The sequence below is a fragment of the Leptosomus discolor genome, chromosome 5 (assembly GCF_034619465.1).
Source record: "Leptosomus discolor isolate bLepDis1 chromosome 5, bLepDis1.hap2, whole genome shotgun sequence".
Lineage (NCBI taxonomy): Eukaryota > Metazoa > Chordata > Aves > Leptosomiformes > Leptosomidae > Leptosomus > Leptosomus discolor.
This window is the reverse complement of record NC_141395.1, coordinates 42,592,807-42,612,503: the sequence shown is the minus strand read 5'-3', so window position 1 is coordinate 42,612,503 and position 19,697 is coordinate 42,592,807. Positions and strand designations below refer to the sequence as shown.

Genomic DNA, 19,697 nt, shown 5'->3' with positions numbered 1-19,697 from the left:
AGGGGTAAGAAAAACTTATCTACACAAAGTTAGATAAGTAGAGACGTCCTTTATTAACAATGCGCACTGGGGACATGGGATCCTTCCCAAAGATGTCCGCCTGCACATTGCAGTCAACAAATATTTATATATTAAATTCATACATATTCAGTCTGTACAATGCATATTCATTATCATTCTCTCGATGATTCGTTTTTCTTTTCTCGCTTCTGATACAAATTAGCATGTAGCCTCTGTCGTAGTCTTCTATTGTTCTCTTTTCAGTAGGTGGTATAATTTGGGTAAGTGGTCTGTGGGTCAGAGGTCTCGACCACTCCTCGAATTGACCATGTATGATCAAGGAACATGTCCTTGGCTCATAGGCTCTTGGCTCGTACCTACTTTGGTCATGATTCAAAGATTATACACAATGGGTACCATAATGAATCCTGTCTAGCAGACATGTTGAACTACAACACATTTTCCTTGTTTCTAACCACTAATAGATTATTGATTAATGAATACCTTAGGTCTGGGACTTTACAGGGGTGTCTTAGCAATATTAGCAATACAGATTTTATTTTATATTTGATCATTTATTCTATTTGAGGCATTTTCCCAAAATAATCATTAGTGTCTCCTATTAATATCCACTAATTAGAATTCTTGATATTGAAATCAAGATGGGAAAAGTAAGGGGATTTCCAAGCAGTATCCTAAAATCCTAGATCTGGTGATTTCTGCAACACTAGTAAAGAAGGCATTAAGTGCCATGGCCTTTTCTATGTCGTTTGGCACCAGGTCCCTTCCCCATTCAGCAGTGGGCCCGTGATTTCCCTAGTTTTCCTCTTTTCTTTCTTGATGCCCTTCACGTCCCTTGCCAGATTGAAGTCCAGGTTGGCTTTGCCATTCTTAACACCATACATGTTAGATCAGATAGCAACTTTACTCCTCTTGGGTCATCTGTCCTGCTTCCAACTCTTGTACGCTACCTATTTATATCTTGAGTTCAGTTAGAGGCTTCTTCCTCATCCATGCAGGCCTTCTGCAGCCTTATTTCTTGGGATGAATCTTGCTTGAGCTTGTAGATTCCTTGAGTATCAGCCAGCTGTCCTGGACCCTTGTGATCTCCAGGGCTGTATCCCATGGGACTGATCCCTGAAGAGGCCAAGTCTGCTCTGCTGAAATCCAGGGCTGTGGTCCTGCTTTTTGCCCTGTTTCCTCCTCTTCGGATCTTCAAGTCCACCATCTTATGGTCGCTGCAGCCAATGCTGCCTCTGTGACTTCCACATCTGCGAATAGTCCTTCCTTGTTTGTAAGCATCAGGTCCAGGAAAGCACCTTCCTTGTTGGCATCTTGATCAGCTGCATCAGAAATTTGTCATCAATGCACTCAGATCTCCTAGATTGCTTGAGCCCTGCTGTCTTGTCCTTCCAGCAGATAGTGGCGTGGTTAAAGTCCCCAGTGAAGACCAATATCTGCAAAATTTTGTGAGGCTTTTTCCAGGTATTTGAAGAAGGCCTCATCTGCTTCTACCTGATCAGGAGGTCCACAGCAGTCTACCCACAAGAGCACTTATCTTGGTCTGTCCATTTATCTTGACGTTTAAGCTCTTGACTGACTCCAGTTCTGTACCAAGGCACAGAGCTCCATGCATTCCTGCTCCTCCCTCACATAAAGGGCAACTTTCCCTCCTCACCTTCCCAGCCTGTCCTTCCTAAAAAGCCTGTATTCCCCCTCCATCACAGCACTCCAGTCACGTGTTGTGCCCCACCATGTCTCCCATGATCCCAGGGAGGTTATAGCCCTGTAACTGCACACAGACTTCTAGTCCTCCTGTTTGGTCCCCATGCTGCATGCACTAGTGTAGTAGCATTTCAGAGACACCCAAGCATGCCTGTTACCCAGGACAGGCTTAGACTTTCCCCATTAGGCTGTTCTGCAGGCACATCCTTCTTTAAATGCCTGTGCTTAAAAGGATGCCACTTCAGCTCTTTTTTATTGATTGCCATGTCCTTTCTGCTCACACCAGCCCAGGCCCTTGGCCTGCCTATCCTGTCCCTAGCTTCCTTAGCTGACTGTTGAGGAATAGCTCCCTCCTCTGTTGTTTCTAGTTCGAAGCTGACTACCAGCTTGGCCGGCCTGTTGGCAAAGGTGCTTTTTCCTTGTTCAGTTGGGTGGATCTCATCTCTTCCAAGAAACTGTTGACTCTCAAAGATGATTCCACAGTTGTAGAAACTGAAACCCTCTTGCCAACAGCAGCCAGTTGTTGATCAGAACAAAAATAGGGGCTCTTGTCACTAAGAAGAGTGGGCTGCACCCTGTCTGTACTGGGGGGCCATGTGAACTCGAGAGGGTCTTGCCTTAAGCTTCTAGGCAAGATAATCACAGAATCACAGAATGGTAGGGGTGGGAAGGAACCTCTGGAAATCATCTAGTCCAACCTCCCTGCTAAAGCGGGTTCACCTACAGCAGGTCACAGAGTATCACGTCCAGGTGGGTTTTGAATATCTCCAGGGAAGGAGACTCCACAACCCCCCTGGACAGCCTGTTCCAGTGCTCTGCCACCCTCAGAGTAAAGAAGTTTTTCCTCATGTTCAGGCAGAACTTCCTATGCTCCAGTGTGTGCCTGTTGCCCCTTGTCCTGTCACCAGGCACCACTGAAAAGAGCCTGGCCCCATCCTCCTGGCACCTGCCTTTCAGATATTTGTAAGTGTTGATAAGGTCCCCTCTCAGTCTTCTCTTCTTCAGGCTGAACAGCCCCAGGTCTCTCAGCCTTTCTTCATAAGAGAGATGTTCCAGTCCCCTCATCATCTTAGTAGCCCTCTGCTGGACTGTCTCCAGTAGTACCCTGTCCCTCTTGAACTGGGGGCCCAGAACTGGACACAGCACTCCAGATGCTGCCTCACCAGGGCAGAGCAGAGGGGAAGGAGAACCTCCCTCAACCTGCTGGCCACACTCTTCTTCATGAACCCCAGGACACCATTGGCCTTCTTGGCCACAGGGGCACATGGCTGGCTTATTGCCAACTTGTTGTCTGCCACAGTTCCCAGGGCCTTCTCCTCAGAGCTGCTCTCTGGCAGGTTGACCCTCAGCTTGTACTGGTGCACAGGGTTATTCCTCCCCAGGTGCAGGACCCTACACTTAGCCTTCTGCATGTCCTGCTCCTCTCAGGAGTCAAGGCATCTGAAACACAGTAATCCACAAAATGCTGGAAAGCTGTGGCCCTGCGTCCTGATCCTTGCAGTGCTCCATTTTGTAAAAGCTTTGAGCCCCAGTTATTTGAGATCTTCTGCCGTAGCTATGAGCAACCTCTTGCCATCCTTGCTGTGATATTGCACAGGTGGTTAATCCTTTATATTATCTTTCTCTGCCTAAATCTGCTTTGTATAGGTTTGCTTAAGTTATATAGCAGAACTTCTCTTCCTACATTTAGGGAAAAAGGTTTATTTTCAGGTTTGACCCACTGTTCTTCAAAGAGCAAGTTATTTACAAGTAGTCACTCCTTCTGCATGTTTTCAATAACCGTGTTTTGATTTAGCTTTATTAGATTTAAAATCAATATTGCTTTTCATACTAATGACCTAATCCTTATTAAAGCTCTGCCCTGACAGCTTTCAAAGTTCAGCAGTTTCTTTATAAGCCTGTGAAACGGGTACAGTCTGAGCTATTTTAAAGGAAGGAAATTTATTTATTTACCTATGCTAGGTTTAAAAACATTTTTTTTGTTCCAAATAAAAGTCATAAGCAGTCTGAGATGGAGAACTGTGAATTTTACCTTACCAATGAATTTTCAAAAAGTCTGAGCCTGTGTGAATTACAGTGAAAATTATATTGTTCCCTTTGTTTTACCAGCTGCTTTCAGAGTTCACTACCTCTGTTTAGGAAGATCTGGTTAGAACAACGCTGCTCTTGCAGTTTGCTTCTGTACAGATGTTCTAAGTTGAGGGTCCTCAGTTTCCTCCTCACTAACCTCATAAGGCTGAAAGTTTCAGAGGGATATTTCTAAGACGGCCTCTCACTTTACAAGTAAAATTCGGGGGGTGATTCAAGAAGCAGCTGGGCAAACAAGGTAGCAGAAACCCTCTTAGATGGTTTGCATCACTCTTACTTTTTCAGAATTTAACTGCCGTGTGTATCAGTGGTTGTTATACTTCTTTTGTGTGGGTTTGTGAATGGAGTAACATCCATAGGTGTGCAGGCACAAGAGGCTCTTACTTCTCAAGAGAGAAAATCAAGTGCAAAATGAAGGGGCTGTCACTACATGGGACACAGGATTTCATAGTGCTTTATGTCAAGGTTGTCCTGACCTTTCCCTTGAGCAGTTGTTTTGGACCTAGTTTATAAGATAAAAGCTCTAATTCACAATTGCTCTTTTCATGAAGCTGGTTCTTTGAGGAGAACAGAGTGAACTTTACCTTTATTTATCAGTTAAACCATGAATTCTTTTCAGATTATATCAAAACCCAACGAACCAGCTCGCCAGCATGAAAGCCACCCTGAGGAGACAGAAGAAGAGTTACGGGAACACCAAGCCCTTTTGGAGGAGCCATACAGCGACAGAGTCACAAGCCAAAAGGAGGCCCAAGGGCTGGCCAACATGGTGCAAGTGAAGCAAGAACCCATTGAGAGTGATGAGGAGGAAGCAGAGCCGCAGCAGGAGCTGGAGTCCGGGCAGAGGCAGGCTGAGCAGGAGCTGCTGTTCCGTCAGGTGAGCTTGCAAAATATGAAGTTTGGGACTTAGTTCTGTATAGAAGATTGTTTGGTTTTTGGTAGTCACCTTATACTACTCTTAAGAGGGAGAAGCTAGGGGAAACCCAACTTGAGGTTTTGCTACATGAAGAAACCTGCAGGTAAAATCAGCTCCATCCTTCCCTGGAATTATCACAGCAACTTGGAAGTCCCAGGGTGGAAAATCTGGATCACCTGCACAAAACACAGTCAATGTGTTTGCAGCCACTGAACCACTTTGTTTCTTTGGGAAGACAAAATGTGTCTTAACATTTTTGAGCACTAAATACTAGCAGAAGATTTTATGGTTTAAAACAAATTCACTGCACCAGAGAAGGGCTGGATAAGGGAACAAAGGATGAGGTTCATTGGAAGGGGTTTCTTCTTCGGATCTGGAGATCCCAGAGATTGCAGCTGTGCTCACTTTTGACGGTAAATGCCAGAGGCTTGAGGATTGCAAGTAATAAATCCAGTAACAACATAACATAGCATAATCATCCCAATTATATGGCAGTATCCCAAAAGCTGCCTGTGGTGGTAGCAGTAATGAAGGTGAGAAGATCATGATTCTTTTAAGGTATCTGTGCTCTGCTTATCTTTACAGCCTTTAGCACTCAGCATCTGACTATACCTGCAGCCATGCCCAACCCCTATACGGGATCCGCAGCTAAGAGCTGATTGCTGTAGCCATGCCAGGGTGTAGCTCTCTGAGTAAACCCACAGCCCTTGGCTAAGGAAAGTGAATTTGTGCCAGGTTTGCAGTTGCATTGCCTGTGGATCTCGTGCAAATTGGTTGCTCCCTGTACTCATTTCCATCTTGGTGCTTCCTCCTGTCTCCCTAGAATGGTGGAGCTGATTCACCTGTCCCACAACGAATGTTGCTGGCTGTCTTTTCTCAGAGACTACATTTTCAATTCCTTGTTGAACAGTGTTATCTTCATAACAGCGCTGCCTTGAAAGATCAATGCCATTGCCAGCCATGCTTGTACAAAGTGTTACTTGAATTAGTCACATCTGAGCCTCATTGCCTTAATTAATTAATAAGTGTAACATGCTGCTGGTGATGGACCACGGTGATACCATTCCTCTGAAGGTGTAGCCCCCTCCCCCCGCCTTAGTTCTGGATGCATCGTCACAGCTGAGGAGTCTTTAAAATAAAATGTCCTTTGCAATTCTTTTGCCTCGAAGATGAGAGGGAATAAATAGAGGAAGTGCTCTGTTTCATTTGCTGCACACGTGTGTGCGCGGTCGTTTATCAGGGAAAGCAATCCAAGCCTGTGAACTTCTGAAATTTCTTAAAAACCCTTTTGTGAAGGCACCAAACAGCCTTTCAGCAGCTACCTGCTTCTTTTCCCTGCAGCAAGCCCTTCTGTTGGAGCAGCAACGTATTCACCAGCTGAGGAACTACCAGGCGTCACTGGAGGCAGCTGGCATGCCCGTCTCTTTCGGAGGGCATCGGCCTCTATCCCGTGCACAGTCCTCGCCTGCCTCAGCCACCTTCCCGATGTCCGTGCAGGAGCCACCCACTAAGCCAAGGTTCACAACAGGTAAAGTCTCGGGGGACTGGAGGCTGAAGCAGTGGGGCTGTGATTGCCATTTTGCCTTAAGTTGTGCTTTTCTGCCCTGTCCCTGCAAAGCCATCTGTTTGGGGTCTGTGTCTCATCTGCGTTTGAGGACTCCATAATATCCTGTCATCTTTAAAGATAAGATTCAGTTATCTTATGCCTTGTTGTTCTGCTTGTCCTTTCCCCAGAGGAACAGACACCCTACAGTCCAAACAGAAAATAACCTGCAAAAATCAATAGAAGCATAGCACAGTACTTTAATTATGTATTTCCAGAAAAAAAGGACGAGTCATATGCTGTGACAAAGCTGATTTAGATGCAAGGCAGAGAGAGGCAAGGTTATTGAAAAAGGACAGCATGCCAAATGCAGTATCTGTTGGCTGTATTTTCTGCACCTTCTCCGGTCCCTACGCAATCTCGTGCCATCAGTTATCCACGCTGGGCTCTGTGCCAACCTGCCCCTTCTTCTGTAACACCTTCTCTGCCCAAGAGTCTGTGCCCATAGGTTAGGAAAAATGAGGTGAGTTGATTATTTCAAGTTGTCTTGAACAGACAAACAGACTGAAGAGTGTTTTCTTTCCTGCTCAGTCTTCATCTTGAAGGAGAACTATGAGCGGAATTCTGCATTTGTCTAGTGAAAACCAGAAGTTTAAAAAAGATGTTAATCTCCCTACGAAGATTAAAGACGAAAAATAATTGTTCTTCCTGAATCCTGACAGCTAACTTTTTTCCACTAAAATCCTGTCTATTCAGTAGCCTTAGTAACAGATGAAAGTTAATTTATGTTCAACTTTTCAAGTCCTATGTTGGATGATTAGGTGGACTTATTTTGAAGTCCGCTTTCTTCCCCAAATGTCAAGCTTTATTTTGTGAATGAACATTTTGCAATGTAGTGTGTGCCCTGGAAGAAGGAAGGGGAAAAAAAAAATATCAGAACGCCCAAATAGGAGCAACTCATGATTTTGTTTCTCTTTCACTTACCCATTTACTCTTATTTAACCCACACTTTTTGCATCATTAAAATCAGCACTGTGAATTTGGTTTATTTTCAGACACTGGTGGTATAGTAATAGTGATATCTTAAATATGACTTTGTTCTTCAGCTGCTAGCTGCAGGGTAGGAAGCACGTGTGAGCAGCTCTGTAAAAGGCCAAGCAGTATCTCATTTTTGCAAATCAGCCCTTTAAGCCTCTGTTTGTTGTTAATATTGAAACCTTGAATTTCAGCAAAACTGCATTTCTAATGCAGCCAGTTACAGCAAGATTATTCTAGATCTTGGCATCTGGACAGGATGCAAAGAAGGATAGTCCCCCCTGGCTCACGGTCAAACCAGATGAAACTTGAGCGTCTAATACACTTAGACCCAAACCTTGGTGCTTTAAAGACAAGGAAGTGTGGCCCTACTTTAAGAGATTATTCATTCCTTCTCTTTCTTCCCTTCTCCTCCTCCTCTGGTATTTAAGTTGCCTTGTCAGTCATACACAAGACTTTGAACATACAATAACATTTCCTACTAGAGGATATAAGTTTGGCTCAGGTATGTGCCCCTGAATTTCATTTAAAATTACAGGTAACAGTAAGAATGTGGATTTTGAGAACTGTGCTGCTTTGAAAAGACACTGTTACAATGTTATGTTGTATTTTCCTTGGAGGCAGGGTTTAAAAACCAAAAAGGTGGAATATCGCATCACCTCTATATATCACTGCACAGTCCAGTGCGATGATATGAAGAATGCTTAGTGTAATTCACCTGGAAAATATCCTTTTCATGGAATTTACCCATGTTAAGTCTCCACTCTCCTTGATTTTTCCATTGCTGTCTATCTCGTGCAGTTCTCTACGTTTATGCTAGGCGGAGGATGAAAAACACAATAAAATGCTGCCAAGGGAGGAGGTGTTGGGCATTCACTGATACTCATAAAGGTGCAAAGCATAAAAGGGGATAACTAGTCCTTTGCCTCGCATAAAAGGTGAAGGACTAGTTTAATTAACCGTCACTGTCTGCTTAATGGTGACAGGAAAAAAGAGTCTACTGCTATGGGCGTGCAAGCACTGAGAGGAAAAGCAGGCATTTCAGCTGCTGAGCATGTGTGTGCAAGTTAGATTGCCAATGTTTTCTTGAAGTTGTCCGCAGTGTGTCGGAAATTGTGTTTTTGGAGGTGGATACTAAAGCTTAATAGCTAGGATTGAACTATTCTTTGAAAGGCAGGAAATGAAAGTCTTGGGTATTTTTCAAATCAAGCAGTGCTGAAGTGCGTCAGGCTTCTTTTTCACTAGCAAAATCCATCTGTTCAGTAAGTGGCTGCTTTGGAGACTGATCCTAACTCAATTATGTGCTTTGGATTTCAGAGGAATTAAGGTTTGAATTGTTGTAATCATTTGTGAGAGGGCTGGAGAAACCAAGCCTCAGTCAATGGCCCTAATGAAGCCAACCGTGATCACTCTAGACACGAATCTGGCTCTTGAGAGATCAGTTATTGTCCAACAGACAAAGGAATTGTTCATCACTTTCATGTTCAGAATGTTATATACAAAACGCTAATACATTCTCTGGACAGAGTTAGGACCAGGCAGCTGGAAATTCTGGGGTTTATGTATAATTTATTTTCCTGTCTCTCTCAGGGACAGGTACCTGAGACTTCAAAGGTATAGGGAAAGAACAACGTAATACACCCCTCAAACATGATGTGCGTTACTCCATATGAAAGTGAAAACAGCTCCCTTCCTGACTCCTTCAGGCAGTCAGTTTTATGTCCCGAAGCATGACATTTAATTTTCCTTCCTACCAGCATATAAAAGAAAGCTAGTCCTTGAACTTGCCCTCGCTAGCACAAGTAGCCCCCTTGACTTTAATGAATACTTCTGCATGCACTGTTCTGCACACTTGAGTAAGTCTTCTCAGGTTAGGCCATTAATTTGCATAGCTCAAATTATCCAGTCTCTGATCTCCTGTAAAAATGGTTCAACAAATTATTCTGGTGTTCTGCATTAAAGTATTTTTCATTTCTGATGAAGGCATTTATTCTCTCCTGTGCAGAGCAATGTAATTATCTGAACCTCAAATCATATATTTGTTCTGCCAAGAAAAGCGAGTTGGTTATGCTTTAGTGCTGACCTTTAAAAATTATTGTTCTCATGTCTTAAAGAGTATTGCTTCCAGCACCACTTAATTTAACTTGTAATGGCCAATGAAGTTTCGTATTTTAAGTTTAAATTGCCAAGCTTTCCTTTGTGTGTGTGTGTGTGTCTTCCTCTGAGTGTCCCCAACCACAGGAAAGAACTTGGAACAGTTCCCTTCTTTCCAGTGGTTTAGTTTTTAAGAACGAGAAATGTTGAGTGACATGTGATTACAGTACGGCAGAACTTCATTGAGACGCTGCTGTTATCATTGAGTCATTGGAAAGGAAAAACTTTATAGATCAACCAATTCTATAAATCCCACTGTAGTCTCTGTTAGCAAATAGAGACAAGTAGGCATCCTACCACCCCCCTTTCTGAAAACATTTTCTTTAACCCCTTCATCTACGTATGTTGAATTGCCTCAGTTACCAAACCCCATTTTAGCTGTACACGTGTATTTTAAAGTCGTGGAGCTTTCCAGTGCTTGCGCATGCAGATGAGGAGGTCCTGGTTTATGTGGCTGGGGATCACACCCACAACTGTCTGTGTTTGCCCTCATTGGTGCAGTGCTGGCACCAAAGAGGGTGAGATGATAAATACCACTGCCTACTTCTGAGCTGACACCAAACTTCCTCCAAAACACCTGGGAGGTACCCAGCAGATCTGATGCACTGTAAGAAGACAAGGGAAGAACAGAAGAATAGAAGATCAATGCAAAAAGCTGGTTTTTCATGTGTGTTTATCTTTGGTTTGATTTGTGCTGCCTTCTGCCCTACCAGGCTCTAGGGTTGCCCAGGTACAAAATGGATAACAAGACAGAGACTTTCAGTCTGGCTAGGCATTGCTTTACCTATATACCTAGAGTTGCATCACAATAGTTTTTCAGGAGTTAATTACTATTTAAAGCTTAAAGACTTGGGGAAAACACCCTTTAAAAAGAAACGTGCAATACAGATTCACGTATCAGCTATTTAAATGGTTTTAGACCCCTTCCAACTTCATAGTGCAGTCAGTATAATTCACTGTCAGGTTGTGCCCAGTTCCCAAGTAGCGAAAAGATTTGTTAGAGCAACAGCATTAAGCATCATCTGGGAATCCAGGAGGCAAGCAAGAAAAGGCTGCTTAAAAAATACTTGCTTGAAAATGCTTGGGTTTTTTTTCCCCCAGCTTAGGAAGTTATGGCATAAACTTGCCTCAGCTTTGTCTCGAGGTTAGAGTATCCTTTGCAAATGAGGTGCAGCTTCTTGTTCATAGCTTTCCTATATTATATTTTACTTTTCCCATTTCTGTTAGTGAGTTATGTGATGCGCTCCCTGCAGTGTGCTTTCGTGTTGCCGTTCTCTATGGCCATCAGCTGAATGCCTCAATTGCACCGTCTTTTAGTCCTCAGTGCCCTCAGAGGGTGCAGTCCAGGCCCCGCTGATGGCAGCAGCAGAGTGCCCATGTTCTGAAGGAAGCCGGAGTTGCGCCCAGACAGATCAGCAGCTGTCTGATGAAATGACTTGCTGCTTGTACTTCAAGGCGAGTTGTCTGTGAATATGTATGTTGAATAGATGCACATGCAACTTTTGGCTTTAAATCTATAAAACCTAGTTGTAGTTCCTGTAGATATGTCTGGAAATCAGAGAAGGCAGAGCCACTTTCCTTTCTTTAATATGAATGAGTAAGCCAAACCTAGTGCAGTCCCGTATGGTCTAGGAGGACATCTACATGGGGTTCTTTTGGGTAACAAATACTTTGTCCAAATGCATGATGTTCCCTGAAGATGAGTTTCCTTCAAAAATAAATTAACCTGAGACGAGGTTACTGCAGACCTGAATGAACTCAGCCTGGGAAGTTCTCATGGACAGCCAGCCTTACCATTGGCCTGCAGCTTCTTCTCAGGTAGCATTTACAGTCCTTGGCTTTGCCTGGTAGCTCCTAATGAAGTCAGATGTTACAAGTCAAATGTGGAAGACCTCTACAGAGCTTTGCAGCACAGTCTTCTTTAACTGAACTTTGGCTAACCCAAAGGCAGCCAATTAACGAGGGCTCTGTTCTCTTCCTAGAACTGAATGTGGTTTGGGGTTTGTTGGGTTTTTTTTCTTAGCACTCACCTACAGCAAAGCAAGGAACTGCCAGATACCTCGCCTAAGGCTGAATACCTGAAAGTGTCAGTGCCAAGGTTTGCCTCAGAGGAGAAAGCCAAATTTTTCAGTGGCAGAACATGCCGATACTCAGTCAAAAGGTGTGATTGTAGCTCAAGCCAAGTTTGGGTACATGAAGCAGCATGTGACCATGTATGTTCTCAGAGTCTGGTTTCTTACAAGCCCCTTTGAGCTCCATGCAGCTGCAAATTGTGCTGTTTATCAGTACTTGGACTGGCTACACTGAAAGCTCCTTGAGCTGTGTTCACGCCAGCTGCCACAGCATAGGTGTGCTCGTCTGGGATTGCAGAGGGGCACTAGGGGAGGGCAGACCCTTTAACATCTGGATCTGGGAATAGCTCCTGCCTTTGCTGCTAATTCAAAGGCTTTGGATTCTCGTCGAGACTTGCGATTTGCAGCTTTATACTGTGCTTTCAGACAGATAGTTCTTGCAAGAAACCTTACTCTTTAGGGTAAAAAAAAATAAACAACACCTTTGTTTTGTTTCCTGGAGCTTCTGGCTGAAGGGAAGGATAGGTTTAAACATTTAACTATGTCTCTTTTGCTTGAGTAAAAAAATAAAAGGTCTTTTGTCACCGGGACTGCATAGCTGTGGAGGAAGTGCTGTTTTCCTCCAGTGGAACATTGGCAATGAAATCATAACTCCCCTTCCAAAAAGTTACCGGGGAAACTCTGGAGCATGAATCAGTCTCCTATGCTGTTGTCATGCCATAAATACTTGGTAATGCAAGTAGGTTTAGCTGCCTGACTCCCACGTTCAAATGAGACAACACTGCTAAATATCTACATATCATGCTGAATAATTATGCCCAAGTGTGTGCTAATAGCCTGAATTAGCAAGTTGTCAAATAATGTTGGTGCAAAGACTTCAGCATAAACTATTTTATGAAACATAGTGCCTGCCAATGTCTTATTCCTTGTGGGTTTTAATCCCAAGACCTAGAGTCATTTTAGCCACAATTATAAAAGTACCCAGTGGAAAAGCTGCCAAGTCAGTCCCCTCCTAGATCCTATCCCTACGCCTCTGTACTCGTACTGATGCTTTCAGTTGTCACCTCTTTCTGTCCCTCTCACAACTTCAGACTGCAGAGGTGTTGGTAACTTAAGTTCTTTTCCATATCTGTTGAGGATTTCCAGAGGAAGCAATTGTTGCAGGTTTGGTACTGTCTCAAAATTTCAATTTCTTAGAGCTCTGTAGCTCCTGATAAAACACACAGTCTTTGTCTAATGTGTTCAGTTGACTATAAACTGCTATAGTAAAAAAAAAGAAAAAAAAAAGGTTTTAACTTTTTAAATTTTTTTAACTGACAGTAATTTTGTAACCTCTGCTGCAGGCCTTGTATATGACACCTTGATGCTGAAACACCAGTGTACCTGTGGAAACACAAACAGCCACCCAGAACATGCGGGGAGGATCCAGAGCATCTGGTCCCGGCTCCAGGAGACAGGTCTCCGTGGCAAGTGTGAGGTAATAAAAATACCAGCAAAGGGCAAGATGAGGTGGTGGGCCTGGGAGAATTTGGATTTGTCTGGCCGATTTGACTGCTGGATTATGAGCATTTGCGGGGGGGCGGGGGCTGATTTCTGGTCTGGACAATAGCGTACGTACCAAAACTGCATCTCAGGCTGTTGACTGCTACCTGGATGTGCAAACTTTATACTGCATTCTGGCTTGAGATTTTTATAGCTCCAGCTGTTGGCAATGTTTTGCCATATGCGGCCTAAATTTAATCCATTCGTAGATGACTGCTTACCCTTGTGCGTGTGTGTCTGTCACGAGTACTTTTCTAGCAATCTGATTTCATTGCATTGCCATGACTCTTAGAAATTTCATGAAACGTTGGAGAATGCTCTTGCCTGATGTTGCAGTGAAGCTTCCTCCATAATTTTTGGTCCTATTCCCTATCAACTGGAAGTCCTTACCAAGTGAGGCATTTTGAAGCAGCCAACATAAAGTAACTGTTATTTGTTATCACTCCAATCAAGAACAAAAGCTGTGGAGCAACAAGTTTGCATTTCTGTGGTTTAATAACTTTTTTAATACTCTTTAATAAGTAACGGTCAACCTATAGTGAAGATATATACTGGAAGAATGAGGGTAGGAGGATGTAACTAAGCACTATTCTGTCACAAGAGGTTAAATTAACTTTATTGGACATACATATTTTAAGAGCAAGGCAAACTAAGAGAAAAGCTTGCATACTAAAATTAAAAGACTAATGATTAATAATAGTGATTAATAATGATTATTAATCATAAGTAATAGCAGTGATGATAAACTAATGGTAGTGTGCATTCATCAATTCTTTGAGCATCTGAGGGGACCGAATCACAGAATATATTTGAGTTATGTCAGCATCTGGCTAGAAATATTTTCTGAGTAATCAGAAGAGATATCCACGTGGTGGCAGCATTGCCATTGGCTGAAGTTCCCTGTCATACCCGTATTTATTCCTGAAGAGAGCAAGGAAGAACTTCAAACCTGTTTCTGTTTACAGAGATGGATTTAATTGAATTTTGGGATTATTATTTGCAACTAAAACCAAGTACCCCACTGCTGTCTAGCTCCTCTGCTTAGAAACGGGAGTTAAATTGTGCAGTGCTAATTGCCTTGTCTCTTAAATTTGTGTTACAGATGTTCTCTAATATCTAAGTTCTTCACTGTGTAATCCAGGCAACTGTTATTTTCCTTAATTTGATATTTTTGGTTGCTGTCACAATTGGAGCTGTTCTTGATGTTCACCTGCTTTCCACCTGTTTCCCTTCTGACCATTGGTGACATTCAGCCTCATCTTGACTCTTCCTTTTTCAGAAAGCAATAGATAAGTGATTGCTGCCTTAATTCCGGTGTTTCCTTCTCTGATGGCTTTCTTCAAGGTCTGACTGCCGTTTCAGGATAACCAGCTGCTGTAATTGCACTTGTTTCTCTCTCTAGTTAGCTTTCCTTCACCCCCACCATCTCCTACTCCTGCCCAGACCTACATTAACGTTTCCCTCTTTAACTTAACTTTTCTGATGGGCTTGTTGGACCGAACCTTTCCCTGTTTCTCCATCTCCTTCCTACGTCCTCACTTCACTCTTCTGTTCTTGATAGTGTGTTTTCTGCAGCCACTCATTCGCTTTCTGTTGTCCTTGACCGATGTAATTCTTCTCCACATTGCAAAGCCATTTGATCACTTCCCTGCCCTTCACAGTTTTTCTGAAGCTCCTCAGTTAGAACCTGTCAGTGAGCAGAGCGGAGTGCAATCTTATAGGGCTTTTCTTCAGGGAAGATTACCTTCACATCAGGTACACTTGCATGGCAAGGGGATAGCTTTTTAGACACAAGTGATCTCTGCTGCTAGGTTGGAGCATGGGCGTGAGCTGTTGGCATTGCCTGGGATGATGGACTCTTGTCTCCTTACTACAAGGACAGGAATGCTGTAGTAGGAAAGCTTCATTCTGTGGGACATATTCCATGAAAGGACTGATTTAGAAGGAATTTTGGAGTCTGGCCTAATAGTTATGCTTCCTTTTAATAATTATATTACTTTTTCAAATTTATGTTGCCTTTTGATGACTCCAAGCTGAGTAGTGCAATTGATATGCCTGAGGGACAGGATGCCCTTCAGAGGGACCCGGACAAGCTTGAGAAATGGGCCCATGTGAACTTTGTGAGGTTCAACAAGGCCAAGTGCAAGGTCCCGTGTCTCGGTCGGGGTGCTGGTGGATGAAAAGCTGGGCATGACCCAGCAACATGCGCTCACAACCCAGAAAGCCGGTCGCATCCTGGGCTGCATCAGGAGCAGTGTGGCCAGGAGGTTGAGGGAGGTGATTCTCCCCCTCTGCTTTGCTCTGGTGAGACCCCGCCTGCAGTGCTGTGTTCAGCTCTGGAGTCCTCAGCGCAAGACAGACATGGACCTGTTGGAGTGAGTCCAGAGGAGGCCATGAAGATGATCGGGGGCTGGAGCACCTCCCCTGTGAGGACAGGCTGAGAGAGTTGGGGTTGTTCAGCCTGGAGGAGAGAAGGCTCCGGGGAGACCTTGAAACAGCCTTCCAGTGCTTAGAGGGCCTACAGAAAAGATGGAGAGGGACTCTTTACTGGGGTAATGGTTTCAAACTGAAAGAGGGGAGATTTAGATTAGATATAAGGAAGAAATTCTTTGCTGTGAGGGTGGTGAGACACTGGCACAGGTTGCCCAGAGAAGCTGTGGCTGCCCCCTCCCTGGCAGTGTTCAAGGCCAGGCTGGGTGGGGCTGGGAGCAACCTGCTCTAGTGGAAGGTGTCCCTGCCCATGGCAGGGGGGTTGGACTAGATGATCTTTAAGGCCTCTTCCAACCCAAACCATTCTTGATTCTGTGATGTTGAAGCTCCATGCAGGACAGCATGAGCTATGCCTTCTGTCCCCACCCACAGCAGTGTGCCTGTGATGTTCAAAACAGAGCTGTTTAAATGAGGATGGTGATGCAGCCCTACAGGCACGGGGAAGGAGGTGAATATTTTCAGAAATACTCCTAGATCTGCAGCGAGTCAGCAGGAACACCTGGATTGTAGCACTCAGAAATATGCCAGGCTGTACACTTAATTTTTTGCTGAGCTCCTGTTTTATTCTATGTTGGGTTTTTTTTAGCTGGTCTTGCTGATGGACACATCTGTACATGCTCATTTTTATCTTCATCACTGCAAGTCTGTCATCCTCTGTCCTGTGCCTCAGACATTATAAGCCAGTTCAGTAAGCCCAAGGGCCTGATGTGAAAATCATTCGTGAGTAGGTAGTTTAAGGCATTTCATACAACTTATATTTGTAAAAGGACAGATTGAACTTTGACATTTCCATATCCTCACCTTTACCCTTCCTTCCTTAACAGCCCTTTGCTGTGGTCTGGGTGGGTACAGTTTGATTCTGCTGGTTGCAAGTGGTTACTCGACATGGATAAAAAACACAGGTCCCTGCGTAGTAAATAATCCCTGACACTCTGTGTGGGATAAGGTGAGACTCCTGGATCCCTGTCCTCTTCCAGAAGGAGTTTAGCGGCTCTCATTCCCCCGACGACTGCACGCTGAAAATAAATCCCAGCTCTGCTTTCTCGTGCAAGCTCAAACAATTCTTGGTGTCTGTCTCCTGGAAATGTTCTTTTGGTGTTTCTGTTGTACACATGCCCCAAGCCAGTAAAAGGCTCGCAGATAAGTATTTTTATCATGCATGTAAACAAATACTTGCTTTGAAATTTCAGAAACGAACTAAGTGAAAACCTCTTTTCATCAGGCAGCCGAGAGGCTCCTAGACAACCTGCCAAGTGCTGAGTTCCTACCATTTCTCTCGGAGGCAATAGAAGTGATCCAGAAAGGGCACGAATATTTTTAGAAAAGAAAAACCCACGTCGCTTCCCCTTCAGCCTCTCATTTTTCAGCAGTGAAACAGATACGTATATGCTAAAGTTGTCCAAAAACTGTTTTACATCTAGATGGGGGGGAAATGTGCATCAGATTTGCGGTGTGATAGGTGAGAGCCTGGCAGAGTCACATAAGGTTAAAGATGATTCTTTGGAGTGAAAGCAGTTGTCCAAACTTAACGACAGCTGTGGTTTAGAGTTTTGCTGGTTTAATTAAGTTAGCTTTATAAAATACAGCAATTACTTTGATGTACGTTTGGAATTTAAAAGCAATAATTATACTAATTGAGGCAATCTCAATAAAAGACTCAACCCCCTCAAATGAAAACCCACAATCACAGTATAGACTGATCCTCCCAGCCTTCACCAACAGGTTTTGCTATGTGTTTCAAAGGTAATCAAATCCCCAGGCTGCTCAACCAGGGTGGGGAAGAACGAGTTCTTCAAGTAGGGTCTGTCTGCAGGCACATTTTGGCACCAATCCTGCGTTGTTTAAAGCATGAGGACTTTTAGCTGAAGGTTAATTGCAGCTGTGGAGCACTGATACGAAAAACCAGACCCAGGGCTGGGCTGTTGGTAGGAGCAGAGCGGTGTCCACAGCATTGCTGGCACAGCATCAGGCAGGTGTCCAGTTGGAGCACAGGACAGGTCTGGGCGGTGAAGCCTCTGGAGAGCTGCTCCATGCCCAAGGTGTCCCATCGCAAATCACTGAGGGCATGCAGGAGGTGGTGGCGGTGGTGCCTGGGAAGTCGATCTCTGGAGAGAAATTTTATAGCTAATTTGCATGGCTTTTTGTGGCTTTTTGGGGTCACAGTTTGAACAAGATCTGGCTCCCAGTCTCTCAAGTTTCATCCCCTGTCTTTTTGAAACATCGTGAGGTGAAAGGGTGAACAAAATGCAAACGAAGAAGCTAACTGGGAGGGTTTTTGTTCAAAGGTGATTCCAAGGAAATGGATGAAGAACATGGAAGGACGTGTGTAAAGCAGTAGGAGAGCAGAAGTGGTGTGGCGTTGCGAAGCTCAGGTTTCGTGCAGAGGCACAAAGGAAATGGGGTGAAGAGCCAACTAGTTTGTTGGGATTAAGAAACCAACTCCTGAGCTGAAAAGCCGGGGTTAAGCAGCCAGGAAGGAGGTTAGACAAGAGGAGGGGGTAATAGGAGTGAGCAAGCTCAATAGGCAAAGCAAAGCCTCAAGGATAAGAATATCATGACTTAAGAGCTCTTAGAAAGTGAAGAACTGCTCAAATTAGGAGCGTGGACAGCAGGCTGAGCTGTAGACAGAGATACAAGTCGTGATGGGTCTGGAAACAGGAGCGAGGGATGTGTTGTGCTCTCTTATTTGAGGGGGATCAATTTCACTTTCATGGTGTCTTTGTGCTAGAGCCGATGACAAAGTTTGTGGCATGTGAGCTGGGAAACGAGAAAGGTGCAAAAGCCTCTCAAGCATAGTCCTTTCTAACCAGGCAATGTTTGCTGTGACGTTTGTGATCTGTAGCTGTTTCAGTAAGTAGTAGTTTTTTCCTTGAATGTGTTTTATTTGCAGCACAGAAAGAAGTTCTCCGTCCACTCATAGTTTCTATTCAGTTATGGGTGCCACATGGAGGGGAGGGTTGTGTTGATACCTTCCTAAAGAGCACGGAGCTCGGATGCCTGGGTAAGGCCACCTATTAAACAAGAACAGCCCTTCCCGGGAGCTAAAGCCGTTTGTATCCATGGAGGAGCTAGCACATTATTGCTGGTGTCTTCACAAGAAATACAACATGCTATTTCTGTACATCCCTTAAATGTAGCAGCTGAAAATGGGTCAGTACGTCTTGTTCAAAGGGAAAGAGTTGGCATATGGGTTAGAGGGAAGCTGTAAAAGCTTGTAAGGGGGGACTGAGGAAGGCTTACCACGAACGAAAAAGGAAGACAGGGTAAAAGTTCAAGGGGGATTTGCCAGATATTTCCATCCCTTCTGGGTCTAGCATTTTTGTGATTATTGCCTCTTCAAATGGGATGCTGTATTTTTGCCTCATCATTAACTTCAGGAAAGCTAGGTGGTGGAGCAGAGCACGAAGAAAATGAAAGAGGAACTGGAGAGCAGCAGTGCTAAAATTAGGAGAGGCAGAGTGCATGATCACTCCTGCCATGCTTTGATTTCTGCTGCCTTACACCTCAAATGGTTTCACAAAGTGATTTCCTGTGCTCTTTGCAACACATGATGGAAGCTTATGCTGAAGGTTTGAGAGCAAAAAAATCCATCTAGTTCATTCTACAGACTGTGCTTCAGAGGTAGAGGTCCAGGAGTCCCCATCCCCCCAGTGCACTGCACCCTGGGATGTGCTGGTTGTGCCAGGCTGCAGCCCGAGATGGCGGCACCATGTGAAAGCAGGCACTGCTTGGCTGGAAGTGCCAATGCCTTTGAAGCATCTTATCTCTAGCACTCTCCCGCAAAGTAAGCAGCGCACAGCAGTGCTTTCTGAGCGGCAGCAGCTCTCAGGAGCGAGTGGCACAGTTTGACCTCCTCTTCAGAACAAGTTTTCTATTCGAAAGTCTGTTCTTTTTAGGAGTGTGGTTTCTTCCCCCCCTCTTTTTTTTTTTTTTTCCTTTAAGCTATTTTTTTTTTGTCATCATTAGAAACTCTGCTTCTCCAGGAACGTGGGAGTCAAAAAAACAACTGGCTTCGATGAAGCTGTGCAGGTCATCCTGCATGGGCTGTGCAGCAGGATGCTCATTGCTGTGGCTCATGTCTTGGGTGACCCTGGGACCTCTACAAAAGGCTTTCAGAGCCTTCCAACATTTT

General features: G+C 44.2%; 1 protein-coding gene across 3 annotated transcripts in view; it reads left to right on the top strand.

The window, feature by feature from the left end:
* LOC104349698 (histone deacetylase 4) overlaps positions 1-19,697 on the top strand; it is a 119,908-nt gene that overhangs the window by 60,609 nt on the left and 39,602 nt on the right. For all 3 annotated transcript variants that reach the window (XM_086465674.1, XM_009955315.2, XM_086465673.1), the window contains exons 10-12: positions 4,433-4,690; positions 6,071-6,257; positions 12,877-13,010. In XM_086465674.1, the coding sequence (XP_086321800.1) occupies positions 4,433-4,690; positions 6,071-6,257; positions 12,877-13,010 (579 nt within the window). The remainder of the gene's footprint in view (positions 1-4,432; positions 4,691-6,070; positions 6,258-12,876; positions 13,011-19,697) is intronic.